Consider the following 27,692-nt stretch of genomic DNA (forward strand, 5'->3'; position numbering starts at 1 on the left):
TGTCTTCCAGCACTCCTCCTCAGGTCCCCGGGGCCCTCCCGAGTGAAAACAAAGGTGAAAGAAACAAGACGAGGGCAGGCGAAGGGTAGGAGGAGCCTTAGGTCCGGGGGCGGTGGGAGGAGCTTCCAGCCTGCGAGTGGAGGGTAGCGTGGGAGGAGCCTTAGGGGAGGATCTGGGTGGAGAAAGGGGCTGGGCAAACCCGGGATGGAGGGCTGGCCACGCAGGCGCGGGGGGTAGCGCCGAGAACCCCACGCGGGAGCTTCTGGAGTCTCCAACCACCGCTTCTCACTTCACTGGAGAAGGGGCTGGGGCCGGCAGGGAGCTAATAAAGAGTGAATGAGCTGCAGCCGCTGTAGCGGCTGGAGTCAGCCCGAGCGGCACCCGAACCGTGCGCCCGGGAGGCGGCGAGGGGAGGCGGTTCGCCTTGTCCCTCCCATCCGCCCCTTTTTCTCTCTCTTCCTCAAGCTGGTCCCAGAGCCCGGCTCCGTCCGGTTCCTCTTCCCCATCCCGCACTCTTCCACCTCCTCTACGTCCCGCTCCTCACCTAGGGCACCCCGAATTGCCATGGGTTAGGGTGGGGGGCCTCGAGCCGCGGGAAGGACCAGCCCTGTGCATCCGCCGGGGGGCGCGGAGCCCGGACGCCGCTAGCTGCTCGCGGGCGCCGGGCATGTGGAGCGCGGTGTGAGCCCGCACCCGGGGAGGACGCAGGCGCTGCGGAGACGGGCAGAGGAGGAGGAAGAGAGCGGTGGATTGGAAGGACCGAAGGGAGGGAGAGGACGGAGGGTGGGGAAGCGAGGGAAAAGTGAAGCTGGGAGGAGAAGGCGGCGGAAGGTGGGGATTGATGCTTCTGTTTTTTGTTGCCGCTGCTGCCCTCGCGCTGGGAGCCGAGCCGGAGGGAAAGCGGTGGAGAGATGATTGCAGAGTTGGTGAGCAGCGCTCTGGGGCTCGCCTTGTATCTCAACACCCTAAGTGCGGATTTCTGCTATGATGACAGGTAAGGGGGTGAGAGGAGGGATGACGGGCTGCGTGGCGACTCCGTGGTGGCTCGGACGCTTCCCGCTTTAAGGCTGGAAGTGCGTCTGGGGAGGAACTGGTCCAGCACCTGAAGGTTTAGGAGACGCGTAAACATTTAACACCTAAAGCGAAAACACCCGGGAGGCGAGCGCGCTGGGCGGGCTGAAGGACTTTGGGTTCCTAGTTTGCAGCAGGTTCTTTGCTTCTCGCCTGTTGGCAGACGCTTAAGTTTCGTAGCGGAAATCGCAGCAATTTAGGAAACTGTTTAATGAACATATTTTTAAAAACATCTTAGGTATTCCTTGGTGAAACAAAAGCACATGAGCGATTTTACGTCTGGGCTGAAAGGAAGCCGTTCCCCGCCCCCTAATAGATCTTCCCAGTAACGTTTCCTTTTGTTGATGGGACACTTGTATTTCCCGAGGTTAAAACACACGTGTGACAGTTGCCAAAATAATGGAAAGAGAAGCTCGTGCTCCGCTTCAACTTTCCCTTTTGACGTGTAGTATACTTTGAGCCAAGATAATGCTCCTGCTGGTCGCTTCTGCTCTCCCCGCCTCTCTCACCAATCGATGGAATAGCACTTTATAAAAGCCTGGGCTTTCATTTCTGTTTGGGAGTTTTACATTAGACGTTAGCGATTCTTTTGTGCTACTAATAGTGGAAGAAGACGCCCCTAGAGATTGAAGTGGTCTTTTGCATTTGGGTTAGTTTGGGTGGCTAATGAGACCTGAACTGTGTTGTCAAAGAAACTACATCGACTTCTGGAAAATATCACAGTTGTGGTCCTGTCTCTACCTATTTATTAAACGTTGTTAGTATTTAGAAACTGATGAAAAGCTCCCATAGCCATTAGGGAAAATTCCAATTTGTGTCTTTCCGGTGACTTAATCTGATTACAATTAAAACAGATGCATAATTAAAAGATATTAGGGAGAACAGTATGCCTGGCTAAACTTATTAACGGGCCTGGGGAGTTTCATGCTCCATTGAAATTAAACTATCCAAAAAGTGAGCACAGATTTACTTTGACAGCTTTTCAGCAGCCTCTCTGGGCTATGGAAAGTGAATGGATCCCCAGGGTCAGGGCCAGGCAGTGAGTGAACTTACGCTAAGTGGTTGGTAGTGAGGGGAGGTGAAGGCAGAATCTTCTCCTGGTTGGTAATTAGACATATTCTATATTCTCTGGTGTGCCCACTCTCCGGCTAAAAGCATGTTCATGAATGTATGCCTTCAGTCAGCGAATCTTGGTGAGCACCCACCCACATGTCTATTGTGAAATCCCAGTAGGTGCAACCACAGCCTTCAGACCCTTCTTAATGCATTTTGTGTAGTGTCTGTCAGAAACTGGTTGCTAGGAAGCCACTGTTAGACATAAACTTTTCCTCAGCTTTTAAGCAGTGTACAGATTTTAGCAATTATGCTACATGCTCTGAGAAATAAATGGTCTGTGAGAGGAGCTGCTTCTGTTCCCTCCAATTTTGGGTTATAGTGCACCTGCTATTTCTAAGGTATTGGAAGAGAAACTCGTTTCCAAAGATGGGTGACTTTTCACAACATAAGCTCAGGGACAGCTCTGGGCAGTTAGTGACTGTTGGGGACAGTTTGAATAGTAAACATTTAAACCAAGAATAGACAGCTTATTAAAAAAAAGGTCACTTATATAATATTGTATATAATAGTATAACTGTTGTAGAACATTGTAGTAAATCAAGCTTTCCTAGTGTATGCTATTGTTTGTTGCTCTCCATTCTTTAAAAAGTACATGTCAAAAGAAACTATCTCAAAGATTAAGGGTAAAATTAAACTAAATTTACATGTACATTTTTCTGTGCTTTCAGTGCTTATTTTGTGTTCTTTAGTCATCAGTTAGAAGTGTTAGGACTATAACTTAGGGAGAACGGTACAAGTGTCATCATAAATAACTTGTGCTTTAAGGGTTGACAGTTGTCGTAAGTTCTTTACATACTGTAGGTTAAATGGAATGTCAAAATTACTGACTTTAACCTAGCCACATATATGAATTTAATGTGATGGCTTACCCTATTGTCTAATTGATAGCATGCTCACTGTATGATATACAAATATTATGTATGCTACGATGTCTAGGATCGATGCGTATAAATGATACTTTGCTGCAATTTGAAAAGTATATTTTACTCTAATTTTCTTAGTGCAAAGCTGCATATGCAATTACATACTCCTAAGAGCATATAATCTTAAAAGTATCAAACTTGGTTTTTGTGTATCCTGGAAATTATGAAATACATGTTAATAGGAGCATAGGCCTTACTTTGTGTCTGCATGGCATGTTTAGGTGATTCAGTGCAAGGTGTACACTGTTAAGTTGTGGCTTCTCAGATATACTACTTTCTTTCTAACTACTGGAACTCATTGGGGTGTGAAGGAGGAAGAGAGGGGAGAGTCAAGTGGAAACTAGGATGATGATAATATGTTTATTTCCACCACTCCATTTCAGACTACAAAGACGCGTGGAAAACTTTGTTTAAACTACATCTGTGGATTCCACTGCCCCCCCAGGAACATTTGTGAAATTCAGCTCTGTAAGGAGAGGCCAGGGCTGCAAAGGAAGAGCCGCATTCACCGAGGGAGGTGGCTCTTACGCTTGACTTGCTTAACTAAATCAAGACTTTTTTTTTTAGCTGAAGAATCTGTTATTTACTGTAAGAGTGCTTTATATTGCTTCAGCTTAAAAATTATTGCTGTGGTACTTCTCAAAGTTATCATTTCTTTTAAATATAGTGATCAAGTTTACTTTATAAACTATATATATGTAATTACTTTCAATGTTTGATGTAGCTTGGATGAGATTAAGTGGTAATCTGAAACTTTCTTAGAGCAAAATCAATTTCCCTATGGTAAAATTTAATATTTTACAAGTGTTTCTTTGTTAAATTTAAGACTATAGCTAGGATGCGATGAAACAGAAGAGTAGAAGTCACCATATCTGACGAAAAAGCATGTATGGTTTCAACTTCACCTTCTTTCCTGTTGCCTTCAATCTATTGACTCCTAAATTGTGGTTAGAGTAAAATTGGAATTACAAATTTGCAGTCTTTGCCAAATTTTAAGTCATGTTGCATGTGACTTCTTGAAGGACCCCCTCATTGGAGAAATTTGGTGTTTAGGTCAGTGGGAAAAACTTGCTGACCTCAAATTCTCTACTCTTTTATATATTTTGTTGAGGATAACATTGCATTATTTTTCCTCATTCTCTTTATAAAGCACTGTTAATATATTTTGCATATAGATAACAATAAAAGAGGAGTCAGTTTGTTTCAAAGCAACAGAAGTAAACCCTATTGTTTTATAGTCTGATTTCATTTTGCACAAGCCATCTAATTGATGGCATGCCCTTTATAACAAGTAAATGAGATAATACATGTTTTTATTCTCATGAGTAAAATAATACATTAATTGAAGTAAACAAGTAATACATGTTTTAAATAAACAAGTAATACATGTTTTAAGTAAACAAGTAATACATGTTTTTATTCTCATGAGTAAAATAATACATTAATTAAAAAAAACCCGACATTTTGAGTTTTAGGAATTGGGAAATGCATTTGTGGCTGCTTTGAAATGTTCCCCCCTTTTTTACCATTTTGCATTTGTTAAACCCAACCATGATCATGAACATTACCTTTAAGTTTCTTAGCTATTCCATTGTGTAATAATTGTGTGAAACTTGGAGAAGCAACTCCACCGATGTTTCTGCTCTTAAATTAAAACTAGTTTAGTTGTTCATTTGGGTGTAAATTTAAATCTTAGTTTTTATGGAAACACTAGTTAAGATGTTTTTTCCTTAAAGTCATAAAGATTTTGATTAACAACATTTAAAAAGGAGGAATGAAGGATTTAATGCATGACAACAAGTTTTTAAACATTTTTTTCTAAAGATATTGAACTATTGGTCTTTTAATGTGTCAGTTTGAGTTTTTGACTGGATATGATCCCTTGTGAAATAATCACACTAAGTTCCCTCTAAAAAGTTTTGTCTAATAGACTTACCTTGGACCAATCTAGGATTGGTACCTGAAAATATTTGTGTGTTCAACTATTGAAGGCATGATTGGTATATTTAAAAGTATGTTTAGAAAGAATTACTTATAAAATCAAAGTAAAGAAGGGAGAAGTTTGGTTTGTATCAAAAGTTGTCTCATCAGGTCTTTATTGGAAGAAGCCAATGAGTACAAGTTGTTTTTTTTACTCTAATTTCCTTCCCAGTTTATAAGCCACTGGGAAAAAAAATGTAAGTGGATATAATTTATAGTTTATGAAATATTTTATGTGACATTTTATTATCTAGCTATTTTGATTGTGTAATCAAATCTATGTGGAAAAGGTTCATTTTGCTGTTTGAACAAGTACATCTCAACAGTAAATGTAAAGTATGTAGAGCCAGTGTAGGCCACTCTGCTTTATCTCCATTGAGCCTGTCACATGGGGTTTATCCTAGAAAATGACCCAAATACAAGCACTGAATGGACATTTGCAAATGCCATAGGGAAAATTGCTTGCCAGCCATCTGTCTCTTAGTTGTTTTCATACATAGATATATATAATTTTGGCTGTATTATTATATATTATTAATTTACATTGTCTTGTCATCAACACTTAGTTTTTCAGTGTTATTTTGCCCCTATGGAAACACTGAATTCCCTGCTGCTGTAATTCTGAAATAGCTACAAACCTTTTGGATTCCAACATGATTTAGGAGCGCAGTTTGTGTTCCTAACCTCTTTGTTACCCTTCAGCACACTAACAGCACTGGTTTCAAATGTCCATGATGGTGCAGCTGTTTATCATAGGCGAAGGGCACGTTTTCTGTGAAATAGCCCACCTTTATATTCGGAAAGGACAAAACTTAGCCATAAGGCACTCCGAGACATCTGTGGCTCACAGACCTACGTTCTTATAACTTTAATATTCTCACCCATCATACTTTTAACATAGGAACATTCATCTTTAAATTTGTTGATTCTCGCTTGGAAGCTAAGTATTCTATCAGCTTTGGATACTTACTTTAATGACTTCACAAAAGTGACAAGTGTGGCAGCCTTGATGAGAAGGCCAAGTGGGTTGCTGAACGTAAAGACCTCTCCTCTAGGAATAGCTGTCCTCATTTAGAGCCCAGTTGAAAAAAATTTAGTAGGTGTAGCACCAGGAACTGCATACCTTCTGTTTTTCATAGGATGGGAAAGGCATAATATGTTGAATAATTACAGGTGTAATGATGCACAATGCTAAATGGTTTCTTTGAAGGTTTGATTTGTATGTACTTTTGAGGAATAAATGACTACATTCAATAATTCACTAATTATGAATACTAGACATAGGCTTCTCATCTATATGGTGCATAATACAAACAGCTGCTGTTCACTCTTGTCAACGAGCGTCCATACCTGTCTGTCCTTTCCTAACTATACTTTAGCAGGTACTGTAAAGTGTTTGAATCTGAGAATCTGATGATAGATGGATAAAAATGACAATAGCTTATCCTTTAGCAGATTTTCACTTGGATTTACTCATGTTTATTTTGATACTCATTTTGAAACTTTTATTGGGACTTACCTTCTTTCCCAGGACATATGTGCCTAGGACCCATGGTAGATGGTTAGAACTGGCCTTGTTCTTGGTCTGTTGCTCATTGGCACATTATTCGTATGTAAGGAAGCTTTAGAATACCTCTTCCAAATGTCTCCTTCCTAACTGTCCAGGTCAGTTGTTTTCCTTGGAGATCTGCAGTGTCTGAACTCTTTGAGTTAACTAGATTTGCCTCGACTGGTCATAGTGATTGAAGATTTTTGCCTCATAGACTGTTTTTGGCTGTATTTTCTATGCAGTTAATTCTAACAAGATGCAACTATTAAATTTCTATTGATCTCTTTTCCTCCTCTCTGATAGTTTAGCTTTTCAATCACATTTGCCAGTTCCTCTGGTACTCAAGGTTTCTTAGAATAAAAGATATAAAAGTTCATTTCAGTGTTTCAAGAACTTTTTGAGATTCCAGTTTTGGGTTCCACTATGACCTTTTTTCTTTACAAGTAAATGGGAAAGAATTGAATTAGCCTATCTACTCAGGAGAATTTTGAAGAAGGCAGGAACACTGAGATGATTTGTTTTTAAGAGTCTACATTAAAAAATTGCCATCGTTTTTAGTAGAGTTTATTTTGTTTATGGGCACTTCATAAGATGCAGTTAATTTAAACAACTGAAAATGATTTTAAAGATGAGTTGGAGAGAGATATTTTGATTTGCTCATGTCTAAAAATTAGTATGGAAGGAGATTAGAATTGACAATTCAAACTCTATCATTAAGTTCCATTTTATTGTGGAATTAAATAAAATTATGTGTACATTTATTTATTCCAAGGGTATACACATACCACCTTGCTTGAAGGAAGCGATACTGTATCTGTTGTAAAAGTACAGTAGTATTTGGCAGAGGAGATGCTATTTGCTTATGGTAATTTGATGTAAGCTTTTGTTTCTTGATTTTTTTTGCTGGGACATTTTGTGATATCAGAGTGAGGCAGGGTATAACGCGTGGCACAGCGTGTAGTTATAGTCCCAAGAGACTGACTAAATTACATGATTTGTCAAATGAAACACACATCAGTGCCCTCGGAATAGCAGCTGTGAGCTAGGTGTTGGGGCCAAAGAAAGTGTTCCTGTCAGATTCCTTTGTCTTTGATGACTACCCTTCAGTTCTGTGGAATTTATTATAGTAAATGTGTGATTATTCCTTAGGAGCCTCAAGTTAAAAAAGAAAAGCAAGTTCACTGTAGGCCTATGATTTTGGTTTAATTGGGAAACAATGTATGATAATATTGCCATGGGGTAAAGGAATTTACTGACATTGGAAACTGAAAAATGCACAAGTTTTGTTAGTGAAAGTTGTTTCCCTCCCCCCACCCCAAATTGTGGTTGTAGAGATCATTGATTCCGTTAGACGTAGAAAATTTTTGACTGTCCTAGCCTAGAAATTCTCACTTGGCATCATTTAGGAGTATTTTAACTTCAAAGGATGTGTTATTTGTTGAAGAGTGGCCACTGGGGTGCAATATGGCTTGTGACATTTTGAACAGTGTTAAATGATGGCACTGAAGTATTTCAAACAGCCATGTTTCAACACTGTTTAAAAATCCAGTGGGAAGAAGGACAATCCATATAAGCCTGCATACTTGGAATTCTTTGGGCATTCATTTTAAACGCAGTTCACAAGTTTGCTTCTTACAAAATAAGTTTTTTTTTTTTTAAAAATGATGAATAAGGCCAGTAAAATTTTTACAGCTGTGTCTTATGAAATTTTGTTTTCCTTTTTCAGTTGTTTATACGTCTTCTGTAAAGAGACTGAAATGATTTTTTTTGTGTTTTTTGTTTTGTTTTAATCTCTCAGTTGGGTTATAAGTCTATGTTTAAGACATTGTTATAAAGCATATTGTTATTTCTTTTATAAATTGAAAATTATAAAACTTCTCTTTGAGAGAGGCAGGCAAGTAATAGCACTAAGGGAAACATAAATCTCTTGTTTTGTTAATTTCCACTTTGTTCTACCATGAAAGCCTGTCTACCCTGCTTTGTTTTCTGTTAGTGGTATCTCTTGGATTAAACAATGAGATCAGTAGTTTAACTCTTTACGAGGTCAGTGCATGTTGAAGTGACATCTCTGTAATTTGTGTTCTCAACAGAGGGAGCCATAGGTGATGGCTCTGGAGATTACATTCACAGGTTTGACTACTACTCTTCTCCGTTTAGAGGGGATGCTTGTCATTACGGAGCCATTTGGGAGAAGGGGTTCTTGAGTTAGGGCCAGCAGCTGCAATATTCCCCTGTGGACCTTTCTCATTGTTTATAAACGGTCTTTTGGCCACTTCTGCCTTCCTGTCTTCATGTTGTTAAAGGTATTATAAATACTGAGGCTGTTGCCTCAGATTGTCAAAGATGTCTTAAAGTAGAATATGTGGGTCCAACTAAGTACTTTGTCAAGTATACTTCTTTTTGAACAGGATGTTCCCCTTCTCCTCCAATAACTAACTATAGGACTGCTCTCCCAAAGCAATTGAAAAGAGCTCATTTTGACAAAGAAAGCTTCTAGTGACAAATTTTCCAACTACGAATTTGTGGAAGAGAAGTTCTCAGATGATGAAGAAGTTTAATCAGGCAAAAAGACATTTTTATTTGCAGAAATGGGTCCTTTTGAGCGAGGCAATTATTTATAGCTGATGTGAAAAACTGGTATACCTGAAGTCATTTGGTAAACCTCGTTTAAAATAAGAAGGTTAATCTTGTCATTCTGTTGAAAGAAAAAAAAATGGTGCGGAATCCTCACTGAATTTATGTTAAAGAAATAAGCTTTTACACTTTAACCTACTCTTACATGGATATGTACTGATTTAACCCAAGAAAATGAATTTGAAATTTGAATAAAAATCTATTAAAGACACTATTGGGAAGCCTGAAAATATTACCGTGTTTCCCCGAAAATAAGACCTAACCGGAAAATAAGCCCTAGCATGATTTTTCAGGATGACATTCCCTAAACATAAGCCATAATGCGTCTTTTGGAGCAAAAATTAATATAAAACCCTGTCTTATTTTCATGGAAACATGGTAACTGTAGTTTGCCACAGATATCTATTTTTCTATTTAAAAGATTCCAGCGATAATGATCTTTTTAGGTAGGTCTGCTTCCTCCACTTCTATATAGAAGTCTCTATTTTTCCTTTTCAAAACAATGATGTGTTTTACTTTTGTTCCATGTTGAACAGAAAATGAAATTCATGTTGTAAAACCTCTTGTATGTCATCCACATAAATAATGTAAGCCATTTGTATGAGAGAGTATTTAGTAGCTGCTTTGAAATTCACGCCTGACATGATATTGAGGATCCCCGTAGCAGGCAAGGGGGCTTCCGACCTGCTCTCATAATTTGCCCTCCTGCCTTCATCCTTTGATGGTGACGATTGCCTTTTAGAAGAATCTATTAAAATGCAGTTTAAACCCCCAGTTCCTTTGAATCAGCTAGATCTGTTTATGTCTCTTCTAAAGGGACATTGTTGAAATGAGCCTCTTGTTGGAGCTGTTTCCATCTGTGTATGCATTTCTATTTCTAGGTCAAGGCTTCCCCGACTTCAGTCTACCTGGAAGTCACCTGGGGTTGTTAAAATGCAGATTCTGCCTCGAGGAGGCCTAAGAGCCGGCATTTCTATCATTCCCGGGTGGAACAGGTGCTGCTGGTTCGTGGACCACACTACAATAAGAGTAATAAGGCTTTATTTCATTTAAATGTATTACACACGGCTCGGTGTGTTTTACAAACATTTGGAAAGTCAACCTAAATTTCTGGATTAAAAAAGATTGAGGATAAGGTGCCTCTGTTCTGTTCAGCTATTTTATTTAATCTCTCTCTGTTTTGCTTTTGTATTCAATCACAATATCTTTATATTACCATATGGGTTTGACTTACTGTGTAGATTTTGAAAACAGAGAGAGCCTATTGAGATTCAAGGAGATGATCTTTATTGAAATATCTGTCACCATCTTGTATTACCGTATCATCTTCTTTGTAACATTACTGTGGAGACAGGTGTTGGATTCTGATTTTGACAAATAAACTGATATGTGGTTGCAGTAGGCTTGTGACTTGAATAGATACTGAAGTTTCAGCTGAGGGTCTACAGTAAATACCTTCATTAGCTCATACTTTTAACAATCGTTTAACAATCGTTTAACAATCTCTTGTAAGGAAATTTGGCTTATGTTGCATGAAGACTTTCCAGACTTAAGGAAGGCAGCAAAATATAGGTGTTCAGGGAGCTGAGGGTAGGGAAGATAAAGATTTCTTTTTTTCTTTTTTCTTTCCCGCTCAGCAATCTTTATTCAGTTTTTTTGGGAGGGGGTGGCATGCCTCTGTTCCCATGCTGCTGTCCCTCTTACCTCTCCCACGCCAGGGTTCTGTTGGGCTCAGTGTCCTCTGCTGGGGGAAGGTCCTGGTGCCCAGAGGCCTAGTCTGGAGGAAAAGCAGGGCAGCTGGTCCTTTCATGGGTGTTGGTCTCCCCTAAGGGAGAGGAGGAGGGTAGGCAGGGTTCCTGCCTGCCAGAATTCAGAGCTCCACTGAGGAGTGGGCGTTAGGTGTGACCTCAGCATCCAAAAGGCCTCAGGGATCAGGTTGCCAGGGTATCACCAGAGAAGCAGCTCAGAGCAAGGGCTCCTGAATGGGGGAAGAGTTGAAGGGAAGCCCATAGAGGGCTGCAGTAAGGCTGGTCGTTGTGCAGGCTGAGTCCAGAGAAGTGAGTAGCCATGTTCTCCTCAGACAGGAACTGCTTGCGCAGAGTCTCCTCCTGCTACAGCCGCTGTTTGGTGCTCATGGGCACAGCTCCTCGGAAGGGGAGCTCATGTCCAGGCCTCGACGCGCCCCCATAAGCGGCCTGCGGGTTGCACGGGGCCCAACCTGGAGGACCTCGCTCCAGAGGCCACTGAAGGATCATTGGGGTTGGGGGTCCTGCAGCCTAAATATTTCTTAATGATATTCAGGCACTGGGTGATGCTATCGGGTGAAGTTGTCTTCATAGGATTAGAAATGCTTGGGCCTGAGTGATTTTTTTTTACCCTGGTACACTAAACCTTAGTCTTTGGGCACTTTGGGGGAATTTATGAATAGGTGAGTGCCCTAAATATTTGAAGTTTTACATTTCGACTTACTAGAAATGTTTTTAAAGAACTCATTCTAAAATGATGTCATGCAGGGTCTCTGGTCCCGCTCCCCGCATAGGAACGCAGGACATTGTGAGGCCAAAAAGGAACACCCACGGAGCCATAGATAGGGGAGTCATACCACTATATTCTCGCTGGCGGCTGGGTTGGAGACACAGAGAGCAAACATCCGCCAGTACCTCAACAAGGGGTCTTCCTGTACCACAGTCTTGCTGGCGGCCAGACAAGACACACCGAGCAGAAGCTGCATGATCCACAACGTGCCGCCCGCTTCTCTGCCTGCCAACCAACCAACCAACCAACCAACCAACCAACCAACGTAGCCACGGCAGTTATATCAGTGGCTATTTGGCCAACTGGTTACAGCTGATGGCCATCTACTACCCGAGGCAGCACCTTTCCACATGAGGCCGATCGCCTGGAAACTGCTCTCTGGGACTCCGTCCCCACACATGAGTTACGATTATTCCTTTCTTTTTGAAACACTGTACCATGTGTGTACTACAGAGGCAGTGTCGTCAATAAACGTTGGGCCAATTTAGAAGACTAGAGTTTTAGTCTTGGAATTTCCACTTCTCTCGCTATGTACTCAAGCCACTCATCTCTCCAAATCTCGGTCTTATAATTGGTGAGGAAGTGAAAATAATAATAACTGCTGACCACATAGTGAGGATCAAATGAAATAGTATGATGAATGTTCTCTGTGTGTTTTAAGAAGCTTCATGGCTGTACATTTAGATGTGCGGAGTGTTGGCCCAGAGGGTGAATGACTCACTTATCACTGTACGTTAGCATTTGACTCTGTTGTGCTCTGAGAACAGAGCTGTTGTTGCTAACTTCTCCATGTTACTGCTAACTTTTACACATGGAGTCCACAGCAGTTGAACTCCCATTGTCCCGTCTTCTGTTGCCATCCCTATACCCCATTTCTGCTTCTAATCTCCCTACGCTCACCTCCTAAGCAGTTCTTGATCTCCTCTATTTCTTCTCTGTGGCTTTTCCCGTGTTTCTGCTCTCTGCATGAAGGATTATTTTGAATAGACAAACTCTGGACAATCTGAGCCCTTCTTACCTTTTACATTATAAAAGTACCAGTTATAGTACATAGGGTATAAGTAATCTTTGGTACTTTGGTTTTATTTGGGAGGTTTCCCTCTTCAGTGACCACCCTTTTTCTTTATGGAGTATGTTCAGATTCAGAGCAGTCTGGTGGCCCAGTGATTAGGAAAGCGGTATGTCAGAAAGTTGTTTTTTTCCCCCCCCTGCATTGAAGTGTTTGTGTTAATCAGTCCTGTATTGAGAATTTGCAGTATGTATGCTTAGCACATGTACTAGATGGCAACATCTAGTGTCTAAACCTGGTGATGTATTTTTGTAAATAATCAGAAAATATTTCTTAATTTCAGACTTTTTCAAGCAACAGAATGGCAAAAAGTAAAAAGACCACAAGAATTTTGGAATCATAATCTAGGGATCTAATCCCAGAACTATTACCTGCTAATTGTGTAATTTTGACTGTTACTGAAACTTTTAGCCTCTGTTCCCTGTTCTATATGATGCTAGTGATAAACTACTTAATAGAGTTTCTGGGAGAATCGAGAGATACATTATGTAAAGTGGCTGGTACAGTGCCTGGTGCCTAGGATAATTATTAAATATTTCTCTAAATTAAGAAATTATTCATTAACTTTATTGCTGATAGTATAAAATCACTATATAGTGTTATCTGAAAGTATTGTAGAGCATTTGGGGATTTTTCTTAAAAGCGAATATTTAAAATTTAAACTTATTTCTAATAATATTTCACTAATATTTAAATATTAACTAATCATATTTAAGTCTGATAGATTTAGGGTAACTGAAAGGGTTCATTGAATTATATTAAATAACTACTAATTTTGGAATTTAATTTTCACCTTGAATTACAACTTTGGAGAAATGATGATGAAACTTAACCATTACACACACACACACACACACACACACAATTTGGGCATACATGCACGTGCGTGCACACAGACCTAAAGTTTGCAAGTAAAATGTTTGCATTGTATATTCAATTAAAAGTACATATGAAAAGCAGAAATAGGATGTCGTCTATTTTCTTTACCATAATTGACTTTCTTCTTTAAGTTAGATGCATGGAAGCATGTGCAAAATTATTATTTCTTAGCATCTTATAAGAATTGTTCCACTCTGTGATGTGTCTCTTTGACAACAAAAAAATCTTAAACAATGAAAATCTGGAATTGTTTTCAATTATATTGTGTAAGATTATGTTGAAATAAGAGTTAGCCCAAATCTCAGGTATACTTTTATATATCTTGTTTTACAATGATCAAATTGGATATAAAAGCTCCGTTTATTCTTTGAAACCTTTTCTGGGAAGCTGATTTTCTCTAACTTGCACCCTCACAAGGACCTACAACTTGCATTAATTTTTTTTGTTTACGGGTAGTTCTGCATTTGAGAATATTGATCTCCTAATTAAAACAGATCTTTCACATGTTAATATTTTTCTAGGAATTCCTTATAGAGAGAGAACATATAACTTTCTAACACACTTCTTGCTTTCCATTTCTTCCCCATGGAAGAAGAACCTCCACCCCCGAACCCACACACACACTCAAACACCAAAGTACAGGTAAGCTAAGTAAGTTGAAGGTTTACCAGACTGATAACACAGCTTTTTCTTTAAAGTCAGGACTTGGCACTAGTGATTCCCCAGGGTTCCTTCCAGTTTAAAACAGGTCACAATTCTGGGGAAATGGGTTTGGATTTATTTGCTTAAGAAATATATTTGAAATCAGCCATTTTGGGGGCAGTTAACAACGATTTAGGTAAAACTGGCCATATTGCCACAGATAATGGAAAAAGAGGCCTATTAATCACAACAAATCATATCAACCAAAGATATTTTATCTCAGACGCACTCATCATTTTATTTCTTATGTGTGTTACCTTATTCTCAGTTGGAATGTTTACCCTGTTCCTATTGATGACTGCATTCTAACACAACTGGCAAGCTCCTTTTTAAAAAGGAGAACACTTCTCGTTCTTGTTGGATAGCAGCCTAGTTTTCTCTCGTGCACATCTGTTCCTTGGAACATTTTGAAACTATTCAGGTGAAAATTCACCCTGTTTTTAATAAACCAGATTCTGTTACTGATGGGTTAAAGAAAAAAATCAGTCATACTGTTTTTAATAAAGTAAAGGAAAACAACAAATGGGTATCGCAGGATGATTCTCAACTCTCTGGAATTAACTTAAATCAGTACAAGAAACCAATAATTTAAAACCTTGTTAAATATGCCACAGCAATTGACTTTTTTCCTTTTTTCTTTTTTTTTTAATTAAAGTTAATTGGGGTGACAATGGTTAGTAAGGTTACATAGGTTTCAGGTGTACCATTCTGTAATACATCATCTATATATCACATTGTGTGTTCACCACCCAGTCAGTTCTATTTCCATCACCATGTTGGATCCCATTTACCCTTATCTGCCATTTACCCTCATCTACCATTTACCCTCTCCCCTTACCCTCTGGTAATCACTAAGCAATTGATTTTTAGGACTGAACGAAAAGGCTAGCACTTGGGTCTCTTCAGGGTGAGGGACTGGATGGGAAGCGTAAGTATGCCATTCCTACAAAGTGAATGTTGGTGAAATTGAGAGAAGTTGAAGAGGATTTTGCTTCTTTCTTGCTTTATGAAACATACTCTCCTTTTATGGTCCAGAGGAAGGATGATTATGCCGAAATTTGGATAAACTTTCTTTGTGGGGGCAAAACAGAGGTACTGCAATGGACCGGTGGATAGTTTTAATTGATAACTTTGTGCATTGGAACCAGAGCAGCAAACGATTTTCAGCTTCTTCAGGTAAAATCAAGACAGGCTGTTACAATGGGAATCTTCTGAATTCAACTCTGTTTGTGGTAGTAGCTCGTCAGTGTTTTAAAAAAATTCTTCAATATATTTTGATTGCATGCTGAATTTTTGGTGTGTGTTATCAAATAGCAGTGATGTAAATGATGTTTTGTCTGCCAACAGTTTCTGGGTGAGGGCTGGGATCCTGTCTCGTGAGACCGAAGAATGGACACATGGACCAGGGAGAGGCAAAGAGTTGTAAAAGAAGACAGTTTATTAGAGGCAGGAGAAGAAGTTGCAGTTCGCGAGCGGGAGGGGGACCCCGAAACTGGGAAGCCCAGTGACTGAGACAAATTTCTTACTGTTATGCCTTCCCTTGCCTGCTTGGGGAAAGGGGCTGGAGCCTTCTAATGGAATTCGTTTATCAGGTTTGTTCTGTTCATCCTGAAGGGATTAAGGAAATAACCCATTCCTATGTATCAGATCTGCTCCTTTGTCCTGCCAGAAGGGATTTGAGATTATCTATTAACCTCAAAGTGTATTCTTGTGTCTGTCCTGGAGTCAAGGAGACATTCCAGAACCTGGAGTTTCAGGATATAGCTGCTTTTTTGTTTATTCCACCAGGGACCTCCCTGTCTACCTAGCAACATGCTAACTAACCTGTCTCAATTCCCCCTCTGAAGACGAAACCCTAACTGCTGTTAGGGAATAGGGGCTGAGGAGGGGCGTAGTAGACAGAGACCTGCAGCTAGGGCTCATCGAGAGGCCTGTCTAAGGGTCCCCGGTAGACCGGTAGACCCTGGAACATATCCAGATGAGGTTGTTGTTGTCTTGTAGGCCATCATAGCCAACCAGTGGGTAGTCTGTAAGCTGAGATGCATTGGAGGCAACAGCATGAGGTAATACCTATAATAATGGATAAAAGAAAAATGAGAAAAGTTTCCTTAAGTCCTGCTAAACTGGGAAGCCAGGAAGTAAGGAAGGCAAAGAATCTTGTTCTTAGTTTAATAGGGGAACCTATATTATGAATGTGTTGAACTTTAATTGTGAATTATCAGAGAGATTGAAACAGCACAACCCTTTTACACTTTTTACATCCTTGATTGTGTTTGAGAAGTAGATAATCTATGGCAGCTCTGTTTTTGAGAAGTGTTTTTCTGACCTTTCCTAGCTCTTGTCTCATTGCACAGATAGCCTGTGAGGTAGATTAAAGCACTGGTTGGAGCAGCTAGTGAAACTAACACATTGATTAGCTAGAGTTATGGCTCTTTTTTCTTTACTTAGTTCTAGTATTTGGGTGAGAACTATTAGCTCAGCTAGTTGTGTGCTGGCCCCAGAGGGAAGGTTTGTATTTTCTAAGATATTATGTAGGGTAACTACAGCATATCCAGCCTTTTGTATGTATTTTTTTATAAAAGAGCTCTCATCAATGAAGAGTGTCCAGTCTGGATTGTCTAGGGGTATTTTCTTGTAAATCTGCTCTGGCAGCATAGGTTTATATTAATTAAAATTTGTTGGCAGTTAATTCTTCCTCCATCTCTGGGAGGAATGCCACAGGATTAAGGGTGGAGCAGGTCTGTATTACAGGACTTTCTAATAAGAGGGCCTGATGTCCTAGGAGGAGGCTATCAGTGAGCCAGTGACTGTTAGTATTTAAAAGTCCTCGAATGTGATGGGGGACAAAGACGGTTAAGTCCTGTCCCATCGTGAGCTTGGTAGCTTCAGGAACTAGGAGGGCAGCTATAGCTATTGTTAAGGTCTAGAATCGACCACCCCTCAATTGGACAGAGGACACACGCGATAATGCAAGTCACACAGCGAGGTTTATTTCCAGCTATCTGGGGTCCGAGTATCTGCCCGACGCAGCGGGTTTCAACAAGGACCCCGAGCACTCAAAGCCAAGGGTTTATATAGCATCTTTAAAGCATCCAGTTAATTTTCCATAGCTTCAAAGAGTATACATATCATGGGCTTGTTCCACATTCTGGGGATTTGACAAGCTGGCTTGTACCCCACCCAGTCGGCAGTTAACAAGATAAGCTCTTTTCAAACAGGACATCTGGTCCACACCCTGTTAAGGTCATTCAGAAAATGGCTTCCTTTCTTATGCTAACCTACTCTTACACTATGGCCTGGAGACAAGCTGGCCAGTCCAGTGCTACTAGGTCTAGTTCCTTACTTAAATAGTTCCAGAGTCCTTTTTAAGTTTAATTTCTTTATTTTACATTTTTTTGAAAGGTATAGACCAATAATAAGAAACAGGCTGAGTAAAATGAGCCCAAATCTGGGGGCTCTCTTTATCTTTGTCAGGGTCACCTGCAGTTTTACCCTCTGATGAGAACAGCTTGGGAGCCACTGGGAACTTCAGGCCAAACAGTGATGACAGCCATTTTGGGGGGAGGGAATTGGTTCCTGATCCCTTCAGAACAAGGGGTACTCCCTCCTCTAGTGCCCTTTTGTCTGTACAGGGGGCACGGCTGTTTTGGAGGACTAGGGCACTCCTTATTCCAGTGATCTGGGCTTGCACATCCAGACTAGGCTTTTGCCTGGCGTTTCCTCTTGGGCTTTTAGGGTGCCTTGAGGTGGCTTCAGCCCTGAGTTGTCTATAACTGTGGCCAAAAGTCTGGCCTGTCTCTGTTCTTATCCTCTGGTTTCACTGTTCCTTTATTCTTCATTTTTCTGTCTTGGTTGTTAAAGACATTTAAACAAATTCCTGGCCTTCTCTAGGATCTGAGCCTCTTAATCAGGGGTGCACTAGTGGGCCAGAACTATTAGAATTCCCTGCCAGTTAGGGGAAAAACATCAGGCCAAGCTTTCTTATATTGGCCTATAGCTGATATTGAGGAAGGTATATGAACTCTAGCAGTTCTACAATATAAAAGTTTACTTAACTATTATCAAAACTTAGTTTTTAGGTTTAATTTTTGAATAACTAAGGACCTGATTGAGAAAATATAAAACATAGAAAATTATTCTGGTGATAATCTTTGCTTTTTTAGGGAGAAAACGTTATCATAATGTCAGTAGCAGACCAACAGTCTAACAAACTTTGTCTTAGTAGAGAGAGAGAACTTAACTTTTATTTTGTGCCAGCTTACTTTGGAGATTTAAATTTACTTAGTTAATTACATTTAGTTTAACTGTATATAAAATTCCCCAAACGTCTCACAAATCTTCTACAACTTTCCCAGTCCTTCTTAGTTTGTCTCCACTCATTTAGAAATAACGGTCTTTAGGACAAACTGCTTTCTTTCAGTACCTTCAAAATGTATTTCTTTACTTTATACCTTCCTTGAAAACACACACCATTTTCTTCCATATTAGAATCCATAACCTTCAAAACCTTAATTTCTACTGACAACCAAAAGCAAGCAATTAGCTTCCACTGGCAAATCCAGTAATATATTTGGCAACCTTTAAAAGCATAAGCTTTTATAATAAAATATAAGATATATTTATTAACAGATCGTAATTTCTCTCTTAACATTCCTGTGATAAGAAGCTAGAAATAGATGAAACTTAGACCTATCTAATAATTGACACCTCAGCATTTTGTTGTTTTGAAATACCTAGATATTTAACCTAAGCTATTTTCTTGACAAATTCTGTAACAGAGATAACATGACTTTAAAAGTAGGCTTATTTAGAATGTTAGTACTCTGGGACTCCAATCTAAAGGTAATTTCCCTTATAATGAATCCCACTGCCAGTGGTCCCTGCAGGACTTAGAAGAGCAGAGTGGCGGGGTGGGTGTGTGGCTTGAGAATTAGCTGCTTGGTTTTTAAAAATGCCACTTTTTTCCTTCAGTTAGGTCAGCCTTAGTCATTCCTGTTTATAGGTGGATTAGGAGATGGGTTCTCCTCGGGAGAGGAGGTTCCTGCTAGACCTTCCTTTGGAGGAATGCCTTTAGGAGGAGTCTCCTTAGGGAGAGGCTTTCCCAGGAGGAGTCCCCTTAGGAGGAGTCCCCCCAGAAGGGATCTCCCCAGGGAGAGTCTTCTTAGAAGGGGTCTCCTCAGGAGGGGGGAGGCAAGAGATCACGTCCCAAAGAGCCGTGTCAACTCTACATTTCATAAGATCTGGGTTGTCCCTTAGGGAGAAAAAAGCCTGAACATATGGAACTACTGACCATTTGCACTCGTGTCTGCAAAACAGGTCTAGCTGCATGGTAGTATTGTAATTAATACTCAGAATTGTAATTAATTCCCTCAGAAGGCCAGTCTCCCCATCTTCTAATGTGTATTTGGGCCAAACCTCTGAACAAAAGAAAACCAGGCACTGCTTCTTCAAAGTCTGAGGGTCAAATTTGTCCCAGTGTTTCAAGATGCAATTCAGGGGGTTGTAGGCGCGTGAGGGCCGATTGCCCATCTGAAAGGGAGGAAGAACAGAAAAGCGTCCCTTCACAATTCATCTCCCACAACTTGCTCTAGGGCATCCCCTAGTTGCATGGGCCACGAACATCCCACTACCGATTCCGGAGCGAGTGGGGAGACATGGAACGCCAGGATTAGTCGTGTTTACGGGGCAGGCCAGCCCATGGCTCCAGTGGGCGCCTACCCAAATCCGTGTGTATTGTGTCCCCGCCTGGCCCACAGGCCGATAAAGGCCGTGGCTGATAATGAGGTGCCTTAAGGTAGAGGGGTGTGTCCCGACTCTGGGCATCACAACAACTGATGGCATGATTAATATAATAGTGGTCTTCTAAATAAAGATGTTTAAGAAAGGAGTATATACTTAAAGCTTGTAGGGAAGGCATATGGCTTAGGCAAGAGGGAGTGGAAGGAGGCCCTGAAGCCCAATATGTGAGGGGGGACAAAAAGAGATATCTGAAGCCCCAGAATGCTTCAGATAAGGCTGCTTCCTTAAGGAAAGGCGAATCCTGAATATGTTAGTCCTCCTTGAAAACTTGCCTGGTGGTGGCTTAGGTGGCCTGGTAGGTGGTGCTCCGGAGGAGCTGCACTCTTGCGACCCTTCCCACTCAGCTGTTGCCGAGCTGGGGGTGGAGCCAGGCAGCAGAGAAGCCAGGAGGTCCCCAGAGGAGTACAGGGATAGAACAGAGAAGAAAAATCAAGTCTCCAGAGAGACATTATGCTATACAAACACAGACCTCATTGGTGCTTGGATTTGTCTTGAACCCAGCAGGTCCTAAATGACCTGTTCCAAGACTGGGTTATCCAGTCACGGGGGTTTTCAAGCGGTGGACACCCTAATGGCCATTTAACTGTCTGGCCAGTGCCAGCAGAGGACGGCAAACAAAAGAGGTATAGGAAACTGAGCGAGAGGTTTTGAGGTCACCTAAAGGGGCTTACCTCCTTGCTGGCTTGTTAGAATATGTTACTGGAGAGTTTTGAGGAGGTCTCACAGAGAAGGGACCCTGGACCAATGTCTGAAGAACTAGGGAGAGATAGTGACAGGATGAAAGAACAGCAGAGATAAAGGAGTCATCCTGCTGGCACCCTTACGGGCAGTTGGGCTGGGAAGGGACCCGAGGGACCTTTGGAATCCACTGCAGAGTAGCTATGACCAGGATCCCTTAGTTTTCCACAAAGGCCCACAGTCCTGGCCACACACCAGTATTCAGTCTCCTCGTGGAAAGGAAAAAGGCAGCAGAAAGAATAGGAGAAAATAGCAGAGAGAGGAAGAGGAAGCCTCCAAATGGCACCCTTATGGGCATTCAGGTTGGGGGAAGACCCAGGGAGCCTTTGGGCCACACCGCAGAGTAGAGGAGCGATGGTCAGAGTCCCGCAAATGCTGCCAAGGGCCATTCTCAACCGCGTGCTGCCTTTGGGCTTTACTCCACCCGAGAGAGAAAGCGAGAGAGAAGGCAGTTGGACTGTGGCCCACATTCCTCCGGTTCAGTGCTGGAGGGGATCAACCAGATTTCCTCCTGCAAGACCTGCCCTCAGAGTCTTGAGAGTAGCAGCTGTGCTTTTCGCATTTAAATGGCTGATGGAGGCCTACTGTTTGTATGATAGGAAAAGGAAACAAAAATGATAAAGGCCCATAGGGTGGGCAAGTAGAAAGGCACATATAATATTTTCTTCTCCATCAATCCCGGACGAGCCCCCAAATGATGTAAATGATGTAGGATTTGCCGAAGGTTTCTGGGTGTGGGCCAGGTCGTGTCTCATGAGACTGAAGAATGGACACACGGACCAGGGAGGGGCAAAAAGTTGTAAAGGAAGACAGTTTACTAGAGGCAGGAGAAGAGGTTGCAGCTCCCAAGTGGGAGGGGGTCCCGAATGGGGGTACCCAGTGACTGAGACAAAAGTTCTTACTTTTGTATCTTCTGTTGCCTGCTTGGGGAAGGAGGCTGGAGCCTTCTAATGGAATTCATTTATCAGGTTTGTCCTGTTTGCCCATCCTGAAGGGATTAACGAAATAACCCATTCCTATCTATTAGATCTGCTCCTTAGTCCAGCCAAAAGGGATTTGAGATAACCTCAAGGCATGTTTTCATAGCTTTGTCCTGGAGTGGAGGAGATACTCCAGAACCTGGAATTTCAGGATATGGCTGCTTTTTTTGTTTATTCCACCAGGGGCCTCCCCACTTTCTCCCACCCTCCTCAACCTAGCAACATGCTAACTAACCTGTCGCAGCAGTTTGCTTATATTAAAAAATAGACTGTCGTAATAAACACCCACATGCTCATCTTTGTGTATTTGGAATTTGAATTCTGCCAATGTATTATTTTGGGGAGGGGAGTTGGGTTTATTTTTCAAACTGAAGCATGAGAGAGAGTTATTAAGTTTAATGTTACTTAAACTTCGTATACTGCAAAATTCGTAAAATTCGTATACTGCAAACCTTATAGATTTAAGGTAGAACATGGATGACATTTGAAAGCTAAAATTATCTTTAATACTAAGCATAATCTTAAGTTAAAGTTTTCATTTTTATTTCTTTTTGTCCCACCATTGTTTATGAAAACTAATTAAAAATGAAGTTCAAAGATTTCCTGTAAATTGTAGATTTGACAAGAACATTATTTAAACTTTTTCTCTATACCTGAATAAAAATTTAAACACAAATCAGTAGTTGGTCCGAATATTTTTTCTTGAAGCATCTTTGGAAGTCTATATAAAAATAGAGTCAATGTTTTACATGCAGCTTACCTACCACATTTGAAGGGATTCTTTCGTGTATGTCTGCAGGCTATTTGTGTATTTAGTAAGAGTTTACCAGAATAGACTGAAATTGGTAGAAATAGGCCAAAGTAACACTGCAGCTATAATTGAAAACTGTAGTGGTATTCTCTCTCAAACTCTTGAGTAAATGGAAACTAATGAATGGTTTTTCTGTAAAATATTACTGGGTTTCATTCATTTCTGAGTCCCCTGAAAATCAGTTGCTGCTAATTCATTGGCACTTTTCACATACTAACTTTCATTCTGTATCAGCTTTGATAACTAGAAAAAGGAGATAAATGGAAATTAAGAAAGCAACAAAAATGATGTCGATAATTGTCTTTAGACACGTCAACCAAAAGTTTTAATGGTATTTATCAATGACATTGTAAATTGGTTTGTTATGTATTATGAGCACTTACCTCAGAGGCCAAAAATGACTATTGTTACTAGAAGTGATGGGAAAAAAGGAAAAGCAAGGATGTGTTTACCGACCCTTAATGGTAAGTCTGATTTCTGCAAATTATAGTGTAAAAATATGATAATTCTATTCAAAGTTTGGGAGAAAGATTTGAATATGGTTTATTTTAAATTCAGGAAATCAGCTCAAATAGGCATTGGCCTCTGATTTAAAAGTGTTAAGTCATTCTTATCTAGAAATACGCTATGTCCCAAGAAAGCATCAGTGTAGGATGCTTTGAGCTCATGTTAAGAGCTATAGTTCTGTATTCCTTTAGCAAGCATTTGCAAATGCTTAGCTGTGTCAGGAACCATGTTAAATATTGGGGGCACCAACCCAGAAGAAGATGTAGTCCGTAATTTCAAAGAGCTTGGAATCTGGTGGGGAGACCAAGTAAACAGTTTATCCGAAATAGAGACATGCTTATGATTCTAAGTGAGTACATTAAGAGGGCACTTGACACAGACTGGGAGGGAGAGGTAAGGGAGGCACTTATGAGAACTGACTCCTGTAAAAAGTAAGATTTAGCTTAATAAAGATGAGAGAATGGGAGGAGTATTTGGGGGAAATGTGCGGGAAGAGAAAGGCATGGTAGCTAAAGAGCTGGAGCATAAAGCTAAAGGAAGGAAAGGGTGAGGGAGGGAGGGAAGAAAGATGAATTGGCAAGGTTGGTTGGGAACCAGGTCATAGAGGATCTTATGTTCCAGGATAAAATTTGAAGAATTGTTGGAAGTGCGGTAAAATCCAAAGCAGAGACAAGAAATTTGTCCATTACAGGATTATATTAGCTATGTAGGAGTATATTAGAGGATTTGTATTCCTAGTGGTGATGAAAGTCAAAATAAGGAAGGAACAGAAGTGAAAAAGAAATGTTAGTGTATTAGAAATAGAAAGGTGAAGAGAATCTGAAGTCACTTGGGAACTAGCTGAATGTGGAGGGTTGGAGGAGTTAAACACTAATCCTAGATTTCTGTCTTAGATAAGTGGGTAAAAAAGGAAACAAGATCAGTTTTGGGTGAAGGGAGATGGAGATGGGCCTTTTCCCTCAGTAATGAAGAGGAGAGAGGTGAGATGTGAGAACATCTCTGCCCACAACAGGTATTTGGTGTGGGGCCTGTGGAGTTTGCTGTGCTGTATTGCTGCTTTGACCTGCTAACCATTGTCACTGGCCTTGTGTGTGTGTGTGTGTGTGTGTGTGTGTGTGTGTGTGTGTGTGTGCTAGAATATTATTTATTTTGAACGTAAGGACTCTTGGTTGTAAGTGACATAAGACCGATTCTGGGAAGGTGGCTGCCCCTCTTGTTTGTCTGAATGCAAGAGCCCTAATGAGGCCAGAAGGACTTGATTGTTTTCTCTTTATCTCTTGGTCTGGCCATCATGGTCATGGTGGCCACGATGGTTTTTTCCCTAGCTCTCCCAGAAATGCTCCAGGGGAGGACCTTACTTATCCTGACTTAGCTTATAAGCTCATCTCTGAAACATAAGTCACTGGCTAGGAGGATTCTGGGGTACTTTGGCCAGCCCTAAGCCATGTGCCTGTACCTATGGTCTGGCATATGAGTGGAGAACAGGCAGGGTTGTCTGTCCCACATCACGTGCATTAAGTTCACCACTGGAAAGGGGCTCTGTTAGAAGGTAAAGCAAAGTATTCTGGGAAGAAGGTGAAAATAAAGATGTCCACAGAACCCATGATGTCCACTTCCAGTCTATTCTTAATACCCTTGATAATTTGAGTAGTACTCTTTGGTGCCGATTTGATCTTAAATGCAATCTCAGAAGTACATGGCCTTACTCAGTTATGAGGTGGTCACCCATGTGAGGTAGGTATACAGGTGTGTATGTGTATTTTGGATTCTTATCTAAAATGGGAATGGGCAATACAGCCTGTGAGCCAAATCCAAACTGCAGCCTGTTTTGTTTTTTGCCTTTTTTTGTTTGTTTTTTTAAGCAGCTATACCTGTTTGTGTATGTTATCTTGGCTGCTTTTTATAATGGCAGAGTTGAGTAGTTCCAACAGGGACCTTGATTGAGGTTTGCAAAGCCTAAAGTATGTATTTGGCCCTTCACTGAGTTTGCCACCCCCTGATCTAAATGGAAAAACACACTTTTGCCACTCTTCTAGCAATTTTACTGAGTATTCCGAGAGCATATCTATAGTGTTTCCCTGAAAATACAGCTGGGTCTTATGTTAAGTTTTGCTCCAAAAGACGCATTACGGCTTATGTTCAGGGGATGTCATCCTGAGAAATCATGCTAGGGCTTATTTTCTGGTGAGGTCTTATTTTCCGGGAAACATAGTAGGTACTCTCAGGGGTTCCTGACATTAGACGGGAAACACAGGTCCAAGATATAATCGAGTTAAAGCTCAAGGTCAGACTTAAGAGATGTAAAACTTGACTGTACGTCAGCACTCGCCTGTGATTTTTGTAGAACTCTGCAAACATGCTGCCTGGGAATCTAGGACAGCAGTAAGTGACTAGATGGCTTGGACCGCACACCTCTGCGATCATTACAGATTTTGTCCTAACTAGTCCCTGGATCCTGAGTGTGTAGGTGAGCAGTGGGTTTCCTGCAACAGTAAGTCTTTGTGTGCTGGTGCTGTTGGCCCCTGCCAGGTGGCCTTGGCACTCACATTTGGCCTGCAGGAAGTGCCTGCTGCTTCAGCTCAGAGTGGCTGCCTCTAGGAGGCTTGTGTAGCTGTTTGTGAACCTGGCCCCCCCTGCCCCTTTAGCTGCAAGCCTGCATTTCTAAGCAGTTGTTGCCCAGCTGTCTGCTGCTTTGTTACATTGTTTCAGGCGCTGCTTCAATGTGCTCTGCAAGTGTTTTTCTTGACCTCCCCATGGGTATCTGCCTTGCTTTAGCTCAGCTCTAAGCAGCTGTTTGGTATTCTTCTGGTATCCATTTTCTCCTGTGGTCTGCTCACTGGTCCTCATTTTCTGGGATTGAGGTTTTGACACCTGCAAAGTGACTGTGCATCACTGCATGGTTGTTGACAGCTTCATCTTGATGCTTTTTTGTTCTTTGGGCTCCCCAGGAGGCACCCTTGGTAAAATGTGTTCCATAATGTACTGCCGCAAGAGTTTTTTTTTTTCTTATTGGCAAGGAAAAAGGCCGTATGTTTCTGCTTTGAACTGGATTGCCATCCTCCACAATCTTTTGAGAGTCCCCATTTGTCGAACGATTGCAGTTTGCATATGGTTGTCTTCAGGTAGAAAAGTCAGTGTCGGGACCAGAGTTGCCTACTGCACGATTAAATTTGATTCTTATACTTTTCAGAAATGTCCTTGACTTAATAGGGCTAGAAGTGTGAGTTTTTCAAAACAGTGATGCCTGGCTTTTCAAAATTTGTAGTTTGAAGGTTGGTTTGCATATTTAAACTAGTAAGTAGATTAATCCTTATTGAGTGGAAAATGCTGCCTTTGGTGTTATTTCCAATAGCAAATTTGAAAAATAACTTCTATGCATATGAAATGTATGCATATGAAATGAAATTGTAAGCCGTCATAAATAAGTGGAAGACATTTTAGCCAATAACTACCTGTTCTACTTAAAAACAATACCAAAAAACCTGTTATTTTGATTTTCAATAAGAGCCTGTAAAAATTCTTAATTCATAAGCCAGGTAATAAATAATTTCTATAAAAGCAGACATTTGGGTAGAAAGGTTTTGACCTGGAACTGGTGAAATCAATTTAAAAAAAATTAAGCCAGAAGGAGACATATTAAATCAAACATCTATTGTAATGCTTGTTTAAAAGGTATCATAATCTGAGTTTGGGGAAAGTTCAATCCTAATGTTAAAATTTTATGAGTAGATATGTAATATATATGCATTTATGTGCAATCCTCTATTTGCCATAAGCCAAAGAAGAAACAATCAATTTATAAATAACACAGAGGCAGTAAATTTGTTGGCGGCAGTTCTAAGCCCATTGCACTTCGGTCGTTTTTTCAACATGCAAGTGGTGAACGGCTGATATTGCTGGGAGCCAAAGAGATGGTGATATGTGAACATGTCCAGGCAGCACTTACATTATGTAGGGCTTGGAGGTATTTGGGTATTAGTGAAATACTTTATGGGAGTAATAGGAAAATGTACACTGTTAAACGCGGATCCATAAAACCAGTGTTTACACTGAAGTTTCCCTCCCAACTCACGTTTCAGGTTTAAAGGTTTTGCTTGGTGCTGTGTGTTCAGTTGAGGCACAGTTGCCTACCGCTTCCTCCCCACCCCCCCCGCAGGGATTCATGTAGTCATCTAGACCTCTGATTGGTCCTGTTCTAATCACAGTGGTGATTTTGAGCTAATGTCAAGGAAAATGTGGCTTCCAACATGGATGTTCTGTTTTTTCCTACAGAGGTTCAAACTACATTGCACTCTCCCATTTAATTGCTCCTCTTGGGTCTGGTTGTCAGGTTCTCTTTTGCGTAGTCTCGGGTGATTGCTGTAAACAGTCGTAGGCTCTTGCTCCTATAAGGATGCTT

General features: G+C 40.9%; 1 protein-coding gene across 1 annotated transcript in view; it reads left to right on the top strand.

Annotated features, from left to right (window-relative positions):
* Positions 1-220: 220 nt before the first annotated feature.
* The window catches only part of TMTC2 (transmembrane O-mannosyltransferase targeting cadherins 2), a 400,877-nt gene continuing 373,405 nt past the window's right edge, over positions 221-27,692 (top strand). Inside the window, exon 1 of the mRNA XM_081058171.1 lies at positions 221-994. Coding sequence (XP_080914297.1) covers positions 912-994 — 83 coding nt within the window. The 5' untranslated portion in view covers positions 221-911. The remainder of the gene's footprint in view (positions 995-27,692) is intronic.

The sequence above is a fragment of the Rhinolophus hipposideros genome (assembly GCF_964194185.1).
Source record: "Rhinolophus hipposideros genome assembly, chromosome: 9".
Taxonomy (NCBI): Eukaryota; Metazoa; Chordata; class Mammalia; order Chiroptera; family Rhinolophidae; genus Rhinolophus; species Rhinolophus hipposideros.